Genomic DNA, 12604 nt, shown 5'->3' on the forward strand with positions numbered 1-12604 from the left:
TACTGTAACAGCCTCTATCTAAATCTTCCTGCCTCTACTCTCCGCCCTTTGCAACTCATCCAGAACAGGACCGCGAGACTTGTCCTTGGCCTCAAGCCCAGGGACCGTATCTCTCCAGGACTGAAATCACTACACTGGCTCCCAGTGGCTGCGAGGATTAAGTTCAAAACCCTCTGCATTATCCACAAGACCTTCTGGGGCCTTGGGCCAAAATACCTTCAACTCTCTCTTCCTAAATATCTTCCTTCTCGACCTCTTCGCTCATCCACCTCCAACTACCTCAGGGTCAGCTGCTTCTCCAAGCAACGAGCTGGGGGTAGATCTCTCTCCGCAGCAGGGGCCTCCCTCTGGAACAGCCTTCCTGCCGCCCTGAAACTTGAGGAGAACCATCTCCGGTTCCGGAAGCACCTCAAAACCTTCCTCTTTGCCTCCGCTTTCTCTCCCTCTCTCCCCTGCTAAAATCACTGAACCTTCACTGAATCTGCAACTGGGCCACTCACCGATCTCAGTCCTTGGCCCAGCCACTCTTCCCTGCACTGCCTACCTGCACTACGGGACTGTCTCTGTATCCTACAGCCCCTTTCTCCCGGCACTTACCTTGCACTTGCCACCAGCTGGCCCTATTATTTATCTTGTATTCTACTAACCATGTGCTGCACTTTCCTTGCACTTGCCACCAGCTGGCCCTATTATTTATCTTGTACTCTACTAACCATGTACTGCACTTTCCCCTCTCCCCTTCCCATTGCACTTTTCCCAGTCCCCTCTACCCTTGCACTTACACAATCTGAATGACACCTGGCCTAGTAGGATCATTGTCTGTCTCCCCTTGTTCCCCTCCCCCCTGCCTCATCGCGCCTTGAAACACTTGTGTATAGGTGCGTTACAAATGCCATATCATATCATATCATAAATATGTGTCTCCTATTTTCCTGTGGAAATCTCCCTCCCAGGTGCATCTGAATGTTGGCATGTATGATAATGTGATTTTGCGTGTACATGTGGCGCCCTGATGCTTGCGGGCTATGGCGCGGTAGGAATAAATTAATTAATAATAAAGATATTGTAGTCTTTTGGATACATTTGTCCATACATTGAATGCCGTGTTTCCTTAGTTGTTGAAAGTGGGATACGTATGTAACATGGTTGAATCGAGTGCCTGTAACGTCTGTTTCTTTCTTGTACGTTTGTCACCCAATGATTTGTTCTTCTGTATATAACTCAAGATTTAATAAAAAAATGAAGTGACTTTTTTCACTTTTATGCTTTTTATTACAGTTGCACATACATTGTGACTGTTCATGTGTAAACCATCATCACTTGTATATTATATATTGGGAGCGTTTGGAATACGATTAGCTGTTAAGGGCGTCAGAGAAAGTCTTGGATGTAACGCACTGAGGCCAGCAGATATTATTTTGTAATTGTAGGGGGTATATTTTCTGCAGGGTAATACGACACTGAGGCACCCGTTGGGACTGTCCAGATGTGTGAAGGCTCCATCCCGTCCCTACTCTACCTTTTGCTACCCCTCCTTCCCAAGCATTAGTCACAGGACGGACGAAAGACAGCACTGTAAATGTTAAAGGGACTCACACATCTTACAAAACTAGACCTAGAGTTGGCGCTTCGTGATGTCTTGCCGCCATATTAGGTGTAGGGAAGCACTCGCACGTACGTGACTGACCGACTTATCTTTCTCACCTCACTTTCGTCACACGGTTCTCGTTTGCTGCCGCGTTTCTGATTGGTTGTGGGTGAGCTGTCTGACGATCCTCACTCCATCCGTTCGGCCAATGCATGTCGGAGTAGGGTGCTGTGACGTTGTTACCTCTCAGTCTGTTATCCAATGGGCGCGTAGCCGGGCGAGGACGCTCCACCGGCAGAGGGGGACGGAGAAAGGGTGGCTCTGTCCAGGTGCTGAAGACACAGCGGGGGCTGCTGCTTCATATATAGAAGAGCACACACAGGTGTGACACGAGAGGCCTCCACAGCAAAGGTGAGTGACTGCGCGCTTAGCGATGCCCCATCCCCCCTTCACATCTCCCCAGAAGCCTTCACCACATTTTACTCCACGTACCTGCCCATACAAGATGTGCATATCCCAGGCTCCACTCCTCCAAATATCTAGTTCAAATTAATACAAATATGCAGTAGAGCGGATACCAAGAGCAGCGCCTACGTATAAAACAGCTCCCCAAGAGTAGGAGCTATAGCGGGGAATGTGGACCTATGTCACATTTAACTTCAGCTCCCCAAGAGTAGGAGCTATAGCGGGGAATGTGGACCTATGTCACGTTTAACTTCAGCTCCCCAAGAGTAGGAGCTATAGCTGGGAATGTTGACCTATGTCACGTTTAACTTCAGCTCCCCAAGAGTAGGAGCTATAGCGGGGAATGTGGACCTATGCCACATTTAACTTCAGCGTAACTTGCGAGCACTAATTCTCCATCGCCTATGGAAATGTGCTTTATGACACGTTATGCTTTAAAGAGATTGGAGAGCCGAATGGTGGAGTGATCGCTGTCTAAGCATGGTCTTGCAATAATGCGCAGTAACCAAAGTAATTGAATATGTTCCAGTTCTGTATTGTGCTCGGCCACATTAGATCGTGAAGTTTTGCCAATAATATCGACCTCGTCACAGTACTTTCCATGACAGAAGCCCCTTTTTAATTTGTCCCACAGTTGTTTACTTAAAATGTTCCTGTCCTCCAGGACCGAGGTAAATCGGAGCTCTGGGTACTGCAAGACATGATGTACTGATTTATTTTAAGAAGAGCAACTGAAAATACAACCCCTTTCTTTCCAAAATGATTGCTGCATGACAAACGTCTGCACTTGCATAAACGTTTACCCCTTTCTTGAACTGGGTGTTAATGACTTCTCATGCCACAGTGCTAATTCTGAATACACTTTACTGTGCCCTCTTCCAATCCTCTTTCCCTGAAGCACTGTTTGGTGTCTGTCCGGGGTGTCTGTGCTCCATTTTGCTTCTAGGATCTTACAAAAACTATATCTTGTGCCTGACATTTTGTGCATAGATGCAGCTGCTGCCTTACGGAATATGTCTAACTGTTATGTCAAGTGCAGCGATGGAACTGGGGCATTGTTGATGGGGTCCAGAACAGCACCGATGGGCACATGATGTGAGGCCAGGGCACCTCTAGTAGGAAAAGAGGGAGAGACAGAACTGAAGGCAATGCCAAACTAACAGAACAGTTCTGGTGAGAAGTGGCTTGGCCATTTGTGAGTAAATTGGACAAGTGGTCACAGAACAGGGTGTGGGGCCTGGGCAGTTCTGCCAGAATGACTGGGGCACTTCTGCTGTGTACAAGGACTGGTGTTAAATCGCTGGGCCGTGCAGGTGGGCACTGGGTGAGAGCCAGAGGCACAGCTGGTGGGCATGGGATAATGGGTATGGGTAACATGCAGGGTCGGCTATAGGGTTTGCAGGGCCCTGGGTGGCAAAAGGTGTTGCGCCCCCTAACCCCCCAGTATTTGCATAAATAGGGACAACAGTGATATTACAGAATATATTATAGAGTCTTCAATACGCAACAGTATTAAGGGAAGTTAAATTAAAAAGACGTTGCCACGAGTTAAGGCAGGAGAGAAATAAACTGCCGTCCAGTATATGGATTGTCACTATTAATATTTACCCATGTGGAAATATCAGGAGTGAGACTTTTTCTTAAGTTGAAGGCAGCGTGAGCGGGATACCTCAAATAGACTTCTATTTTTGGCAGAACACTTCTAATTTTGGCAGAACAGGCATGGTGAGATAAAAGCATCTGCCCAAGAGCACACACTTCGGTTAAGTGGAGAAGACGGTATTTGAGACCAATCTACAATTCAGAAACTTTAAAACATCTCTTCACAAATTTAATTGGTAGAAATGTTGTTTGTAAAAGGTATTTTTGAAACTTCTGTTTGAAAACACCATCTGAATGTGGAAGACCTGCAGAAATGTGATTTTGTTTTGCTAACCGAAGTTAACTGCTGTTTTTGTAGGTGTTTACCAAATTTTTATATTTTTTATTGTGGATATATTCGGCCATACTGTACAATCTAGCAGTAGGCTTTTATTTCAGAAGCTACAGATAAGTATTACTTTGGCTGTCAAAATAAATAAACACTAAGCAAGTTCCAAGGATGTCATTTCAGGGCAGGACTTGGCCCTGGGGCAGTCAATGTAGGGTGCGCCTACTGCAGGATTGCCTTATATTGCGATATAGCCTATTTACGAGTCCAGTCTTGAGGCAGGGAAGTACGCTTTTTCAGGTCTTCAACGTTAACAAAATGAACGGGGCTCGAGTTCTAAAAAAAGTGGGAGCGTGTGGGCTCAATAATATATGCATAGGCACTGAGTACATTGGGTAGAGGGCACAGCTGCACCCATTATCCTTGATATGCTCATCCAAATCATTGTTTGTGGCCGGATTGGGTTCAGGCTTGGTGACATGTTGGCATACATCTTGCAATATTAGCAAGTGCTTCTCACTACAAAATTGGGAAGGGGCCACATTAATGGAACACCTGACCTTTGATTGGAGGGGTTGGCAGGCCATATCTGCTTTGCAGGTGCAGGAGTAGCCGGAGATAAAATAGCAGAATGCTGCAAAGACAACTCAGCAGGTTAGGTGACTTGCCGAGATTGTATCTGTTTAGACCTTTCTATAAATCATACAGCTTTTTTCCATTCCTGCTAAAAAATGTGCTGTGAAATGTGTTGCTTCAAACTAGGGATGGGTACAGCTCCCTCGTGTCATTCAGTGTTGGAAGCCCTGCCCGTAGCAAAAATCAAAAGCTGAGACCCATTAATATATGCGTAGTAAGTGAACATATCTTTAAGTGAGATATGCAAATTTAGTTCAATTGACCTTTCCCCTTTAGATGAAAGTGCACAAGACAAGTGAGCATTTACAAAAAAGTAGTCAGCACTGTAAAAATAACATCAGAAAGGACAATTTCCCATAACTGTGCTGGCAAAGTATTAAAGCTGCCCACCTTTTAAACCCAACAATTTATAACGAAATATTCCAAGGAAAACAAAATCCAAACAGACGATGTGTGCTTTAATGATACTTTTATGTGGTCTTGTGGGTAAGCTTCTGTACTGGAAACATGGCAACCTGTGGTGAAATCACAGTAGCCGAACACTTGAGCATGCACATTTTTTCTAATGCTTGCCTCAAAAACACCTAACATGGGTTGCACCCACCCCCTTAAAAAAGTGGGCATACGCTGTCCACCCACATGTATCCTTGACCTGCGCCCTGAAAATCAGCACACGGCCAGAACCAGAGAAAATAACTTCTCCAGGCTCAAGGATTGCAACCTCTCTTGCCACATCCTGGGAAAATATTCATGACTCGCTTGCCCTCTCATCCTTACCCCTCTCAACCCCACGTTTGGCTTTCAACAATACTCTCTTTTATGAAGATAACTTGAAAAGTACACAAACCATATTAAAGTACTCACACAAATATATAAATCATTATAGAAATATGCTAGGCAAAAAGCTTACAATTGGGGCAATATTCCCCCACCTTGAATGGAAGACTACATATACCAGAAAGGCAAACATGGTCTGTGGATTCAAGACTTGAAAACTCATAACAAAAGGTAATGTCTGAAAAGGTTACCTGGTTGTGTTTCAATGTTTGACAAAGCCAAGCTTCATATATAATGTTAGGAAAATTTTACATTGTACCTAAAAAAAAAGGATCTACGTGATCCGACCGCGGCTGGTTTTCCTGCGGCCGGAAAGTTTGCATGAGAAATGCGTGAACCACAAAAGGTATGCACATTTCCCAATGCCAACACACGTACACAACCCCTACATACACATACCCCCACCCACCTAAACAACACACCCACAACACCACCCCACCCACACCCTCAACACACCCCCACCCACACCCCCAACATAAACATACCCTGCTTACCTTTTTCTTCACGCTGAGTCCCTGCAGCGCCAGTTCCCTTTCAGTTCTGTAATCGGGAACCGGCGCCGCAGGGTCCTTTTCTTTTTTTAACATTTTTTTTTTAAAGGGGGCTGCAGGGGTTTCCCCCGCAACCTCCGCTCACTATACTCCAAAGTATAAAGTATAAAGGGACAACCCCGCAGCCCCTGTTTTTCTTTTCTTTCTTTTTCGGGTGTGCTGTGGGGATGTCCCCCGCAACACCCCGCTCACTATATTCTAAAGTATAGTGAGCGGGGTGTTGCGGGGGGACACCCCCGCAGCCCAGGTTTTTTTTTTTTTTTTTAAATCTGCGAGAATGTCCCCCGCAACACCCCGCTCACTATACTCTAAGGTATAGTGAGCAAGGTTGTGCGGGGGACACCCCTGCAGACCCCGCAGTCTTTTTTTGTTTGTTAATACTTACCTACAATGCTACCACCAAAGGTTCAAACCTTTGGTGTTCAAACCTTTGGTGGTAGCATTTTTAGGGCTTTTTGTACATGCAACCTTTTGGATACGGTCAAATCGTACAATACCAAAATAAATGCTTTTTGGCGTGGTAAATATATACATGTGAAAATAAGGCAGATAGCTAAAATCAGTTTTGTGTGATAGATTTAAAGGACCGCGAGGAGGGCATAGATTTAGGCAGCCAACTGGTGCTTTGCATGTCCTTTTAAAATAAAAATGTCCCTTTGCAGTTCTCAACAAGGTAACATTAAAAATGTCTTGTCCAAAACTATGGTCTCTTAAGTAGGCCCTCACTTGTAAATCATTCCCACTTTACATGCTCTGCTTTCAAGAAAGAAAGTGATAATCATTGCTTCCGAGGCCATCAGCGTCTGATGGGTGCGGAATGGGTCCGGAATCAACAGTAGCACAGAGGAGCTGGAGGCATATCAAGGGGGACATCAGCATCTTTTGAGGGCATAAAATGAGATGTCAACACAAAACAAACAACTTCTTCGGAAATGGAGCATTCTTGCCTGTACCCTTGTATGCAAGGCAGTGTCCTCTTGTTGTTTATTTAGAATCCAGGGTCCGGCTCATTCTACTGGATTCTTGCTATTCACCACATGCAGCCATAAAAGGCATGGAAACCTAGATAATTCCTTGGCTGTGGTGCATTTCACTTCTACGTGCTGGTTAAGGTCATTCCTCTCTGATCGTTCTCAGTCTCTCTCGCTCTCTCCTTCAATTACAGCTCCAAGGCCCCTTACTTGTGGTGTTCCTCAAGTTTCTGATCTTTCCCCTCTTCTTTTTAATCTTTATATTCAGCCGCTTGTTAAACTGATTCACTCTTTCGAGTGTCAGTAATTCTCATACATAGATTAGACTCAGATCTCGGTCCGGCTTGATCTCCCTCTCCTTGCCACTGCTGAGCGGTGTCGTACTTGTCTGTCTGCCGTCCATCTCTGTTCACTATAAACTGCGCATCCTGTGCAAACCTTTACCCTACCACCCCCTCCGCTTCGCCCTCTGGTTGCAAGGCATATATTAGTTTTCGCAAATTGATTAGCTGAGTTTGCTAATTAACATTTTTTTGATTAGCAAACAGACAAATTTGATTAGCAATTTTGTACTAATATTGTTAATGTCAACAGATATTATTTGTACCTAAGACATGAAATACAGCAGTTTAGCGTAATTCTGAAATAAGGCATTTGTTAGAGGAGTCAGACATTGCCAATTATTTAAAATTCAGCTGGACCTGCAGGTTGGGTGACTTAGTTTCCCTATTCAACCTAAGAGAAATGCACTCATCTCATAGCAATGGAGGACAACAAATTTAAAATGTGATTTGTGTACAATGGTGCATGCCACTACAAACCTGCTTTGCTTGGCACACTACTGCCACCCAGAGGCCAGCCATGCACAGTGAAACTTTGTTTGACATTTACTGCAAAGTAAATGTTACATACAAGTTTCAAACACCTTTTGCAAATGCTACTGGCCCATCATAAAATGTACTCAACTATGCGAGTGGGCGAAAAGATTTTGTGAGCCACAACCGAGTGTCTATAAAATGTAAAAGGTTAGCTGCTTGAATGGACACAAATAAATAGGTATGATAAAAAAGACTCTGAAAACAGTTTGGCCAGATATCTCCTGCAGGTGGTAATCATCATAAAGCAAAATGAGTTCTGGAGGCTAACTACAGTGTTTGGTATTGCACTAGATCTGTAGATGTACAGATTGGATGGAGCTATTGATCACTACTTTGCCTCTAGTTAGCTTTGTGTATTCATTATGGAAGTGGACAGAAAGAGACTAAGCAGAGTGGATTGCGCAGCACGCAGAGAACTTTGCAAACTAAATGGAATATTGTAGTTTGTGGTCATCTCAATTTCAGGGTACGTGGTATAAAGCAACTGAGTTATAATATGAATGGCAAGGAGTATGGGTTTGTTAATGGATTGAGCACCAGTTGCAAAATGTATGCAACCTGCAGGTTACAGAACTAGGTTTCCCATCAAAAGCATTTGATCATGTACATTTTCAAAGTGTTCACTCGTCAATATCATGCACTTTCCCCAACAAAATGAAGTTGACACAATGACAACTAACCTAAACTTTGGAGATGATGCAGTGTTTTACAGTATCAATACTGTAATCATGCATTATGTAACAACCTTCATTTTAGGAATGGAATCGCATGACTGTCTTTTTAAAAAAATATGAAGTTGACACATACTGGTCTTTACCAGACAGCATATACAAAATTTAGCATCCCGATTATTTCTGATTTGCATTCATTTGAAAAAGAAATTCTTGACTTGCAATCCCACACATGCCTTTGACACTTAAGAGTGGAGGAGATGATTACTGCTGCACCTTCTCTCCATTAGGACTTAAAGTGAACAGAGAAAAGAGGGGGAAGAGAGCATAGAGGGTAAGAGAGCAATGCAGCGTGAGCAGTGCTTTCAAAGAAGAGGGCAACTTAAATAGCTATCTTTGCTACACAAGTGTCCATTTGATTAGCAAACTGACAGAAATGCATAGTAAACTGCTATGCAACACTGCTTATTTTATGCCTTGGGTTATATCTTCTTTAACATTTGGATCTTTGGACTATTGTTAATTAGAGTTTTCTTGCTCACTCTGCTTTTCTTCTCCAGCGATTGCATTGAAAATTCTCCAAGATTCTGCAGCGAGGCTGGCCACTGGTCCTGCTCATTATTCCTCTGCATCTCCCATTCTGAATGCTTTGCACTGGTTGCCTGTTGCTAAACGGATCAAGTGTAATGCCCTTTGTATTGTCCATTGGTCCTTTTACAAAACAGGGCCCCAATATCTGCAAGGTAAATTTGGTCAGTATGTTCCTTGCGCTCCTCTTCTGCCTTGTGGATTCTCGTTCCCCTCCTCAAATATTCTTGTGTGGGAGGTCGCTCTTTTTCTGTGGTTGCGGCTCAGCTGTGGAACTTCACTTCACTGTCCCTTCGTGAGATTGTTGACCACCAGACTTTTCTCTTCACGGCTTGAGCTTTTGCTCGCTGCCTCTTTGCTTGCTCCCTTTACAGTTTCTACCCCATTAGCGCCATTATGCCCTAGCTGGCGAAGGTTGCACTTAAGAAACGCAGTTAACATAACATACATGCAGTGTCGGATACACGCCATCATGAAAATAATTGTGGCCATCAATGCAACATAGATTCCTATAGAATGGGTCTGCTTTTTCCTGTTTTGGTAAAAGCGTGCGCTGTCCGCAGGACTCAAGCTTCTCTGTGAGGATCCGAATACTGATTCATGCAGGTATTGTGCAGGGTTCTCACACAATGAGCGGCGGGCGTCATTCAGAATGGGGTGAATGACAAAAAATGCACAGCCTGTCTTTATTTGTGCTATTTCTCTGAACCAGGTTTGTGGGAAATTTCGCACACTGTAGGAAATATTTCATATTTGTTAACCGTTGGATTACTGGTTTCAAATCAGCACAGGCAAAGCATAGGGAGCATGAAACATCCCATACTCTTTAAATCACATACTGTTAATCAAAGATATGACAGGCAGCCTAGCTAGCACCAGTTGTAATGATTGGATACACACACGCTCAGATGTCCACTGCAGCTCCAAGTCAGTGACTGATGTAAAAGGTAAGCTGTATCTAGCTAACAACTTTACAAAATGCAGAGTTTACAGTTCATCATTAATCTGCACTAAAGATACTTGCTTTATGTGGTAAAACAAGAAAATAAATTGCCAGACAAGGGAATTGAAGCACAAGAAACTAGCGATTTGCACAACAGCAGCCCATGTCGGTCAAGTAAGGAAACCGAGATCAGGATGCAGATGTTCTGGTTCCAATTTAATGTAACACTTCATACAGGTATACCGTTTATTACTAAATATTCCAACCTGTATCAAATGTGAGAACGGAGAAGAGATCGAAAGGTATTTGACCAGGCTCACAAATACTGAAAGCGGGATTAGGATCAGTAGGGTGAAGTCACTCAAGTCATCAGGGTCATGGAAGCAACATTGCATAAACCTTCATCCCTCAATGACATCACAGGAAGGGACACAACATGATCCCTTAAACTAACTGGGAGCCGGTGCATGCTTTTTCACAATGCTGGAAATGGGAGGCCACAGCGGCATGTTCATGGATAGGGATTGATAATTGCCACAGACCCAGTACCTGAAACCTCCAGGCTAATGGCATACCGACTTTTAACAAATCAGTAGTCAGATTGGTTCAATCCCAGGCGCTGCAATGCGATCCACAGTGATTGCAAGCCACAACAATAGGGATAGTGATTGGTGCACTGAAATGATGTCCACGATTAGAATCCAGACCTTCTGATTATCAAGTCTTTGGTTTTGCCACTAACATACCGTTCCTAACGGATTCCTTTGGTGAACTAGTGTGCACTATGTTCATTTTGTTTCTAACCACTCTCAAATTTGACAGATAATCACAAACAGGAAGGTTAAGTGATTTGCCCAGGATCAAATGAAGAAGTGGGATTAGATTCTGGATCTTTTCGATTTTAATTCAGTTCTGCATATTTCTTTGAACTCCCACATTTGGCAGCCAAGGCAATTGGAGTGCAGTAAGTTAAAGTGATGTGCCCAATATTACATAATTTTGGGCAAGTGGGTAATTCGGGATTACAATCCTTATCACCTTGTTGCAAAGTATGCCGTTTATCCACTGGACCACAACCGTACTCTTTTGGGAATTGTTTCTGGCTAATTAAGCATTTAATATTGGTGTTTAATATTGGTATTCCTTTTATTTCTACGCTTCCCCCACATTTGTCAGATATTTAAACAAAAGTGAAGGGAAATAGTCAGTTGCCCAAGTTCACATATGTTGTTCAACTAAGGAAGCCAAATACAAGCCCAGTTCTTCTGGTGCTGAAGTTGGTAATTTAACTCTGTCTTTCTGTCCCCATCCTTTACCCTTCTTACCCATTTGCGCTCCGTCCCCCTATTTTTTCTGTCCTTCAATGTCTCTATGGCCAGTTGGGTAGGGTGGAGGGTACAGTGGAAGGAGGTCCCATTCATGTTTGAATTTGTGGAGTTGATGAAGAGTGGGGCTGTGCCTCTGTGGGGCAGATGGGATGAGAGATTCCATGTGTTTGTTACTGTAGTATGTGGGCCTGTGGGGATTTGGTCAAAGGGCGGTGCTGTGCCTGTTTGGGTGGATGGACAGTGGTTAACTGCCTTTGGTGGAGTGAGTAGGGTGTTGGAATGTGTCTGTGGGGGTTAGTTTGTTTGATTGTTACAGGAGACGTGCGAGTGTTGCTGGGGATGTGCCTTTTACATTAAGGCTGTCTATAAGGGATGAGTAGTTGGTGTTTGGTGGGATACCCCAGCCATACAATGTCTGAGCGCTCTGGACGTCAGGACTTGATAACTGGTGAGCTACACTTCAGTGTTTATCAGTTTACAATGGTAATTCCCCTAAGCAATTAATAAAGATCCTAATTATTTTTGTAATTACTTTTACTTTACTTGTTTACAGTTAACACTATACTACCGGATATCCAGTGCCCAAGAAGTGCCTTCTGCGTGGACAATGGCAGCCAACGACAGTGCGGACATCCTAAACTCCGCCTACCTGGCTGTGGAGTACATTGACTCTCTGCTGCCAGGCAACCCACTGCAGCCTCCATTTAAACATGCCTGGACCTACATGCTGGACAATTACACCAAGTTTCAGATTGCCACCTGGGGCTCACTGCTCGTCCACGAGCTCATCTACTTCCTGTTCTGCCTTCCAGGATTCATATTTCAGTTTCTGCCCTTTATGCAAAAGTATAAGATCCAGCAGGTAAGTGCGGCCATTCTGAGGATTAAGCGCTCTTTGGGAAATGAAAAAATGGCAGTCAGGGAATCGATACTCTGGGAATATCCCACTTCCTACCGACAGCGAGCATGAAGCACACAATGACAAGGCGTCGTTCGTCCTGATTTCCTTGAAGGTTCAGATGCTGCACATAACTGCAGGGCTCCGGGTCACTATCGGCTACATTACACGGATGTGTACCCTCTCGATGTTTTGGCTTTGTGGTTTTATACCGGTAGAGTGAGGCACATGAAAGTCCAATGTTCTCTGTTCTGACGCCTGTAATTTCTTGCTCAGAACGATCATCTGGGGCAGATTACAGAAATGTTGCACTTGTGCAA

General features: G+C 44.0%; 1 protein-coding gene across 1 annotated transcript in view; it reads left to right on the top strand.

The window, feature by feature from the left end:
* The first annotated feature begins 1836 nt into the window (after positions 1-1836).
* Positions 1837-12604, top strand: part of MSMO1 (methylsterol monooxygenase 1) — a 56366-nt gene continuing 45598 nt past the window's right edge. The window contains exons 1-2 of the mRNA XM_069631382.1: positions 1837-1999; positions 11940-12248. Coding sequence (XP_069487483.1) covers positions 11994-12248 — 255 coding nt within the window. The 5' untranslated portion in view covers positions 1837-1999; positions 11940-11993. The remainder of the gene's footprint in view (positions 2000-11939; positions 12249-12604) is intronic.

This window comes from Ambystoma mexicanum, chromosome 6q (assembly GCF_040938575.1).
Source record: "Ambystoma mexicanum isolate Mex_15411 chromosome 6q, UKY_AmexF1_1, whole genome shotgun sequence".
NCBI lineage: Eukaryota > Metazoa > Chordata > Amphibia > Caudata > Ambystomatidae > Ambystoma > Ambystoma mexicanum.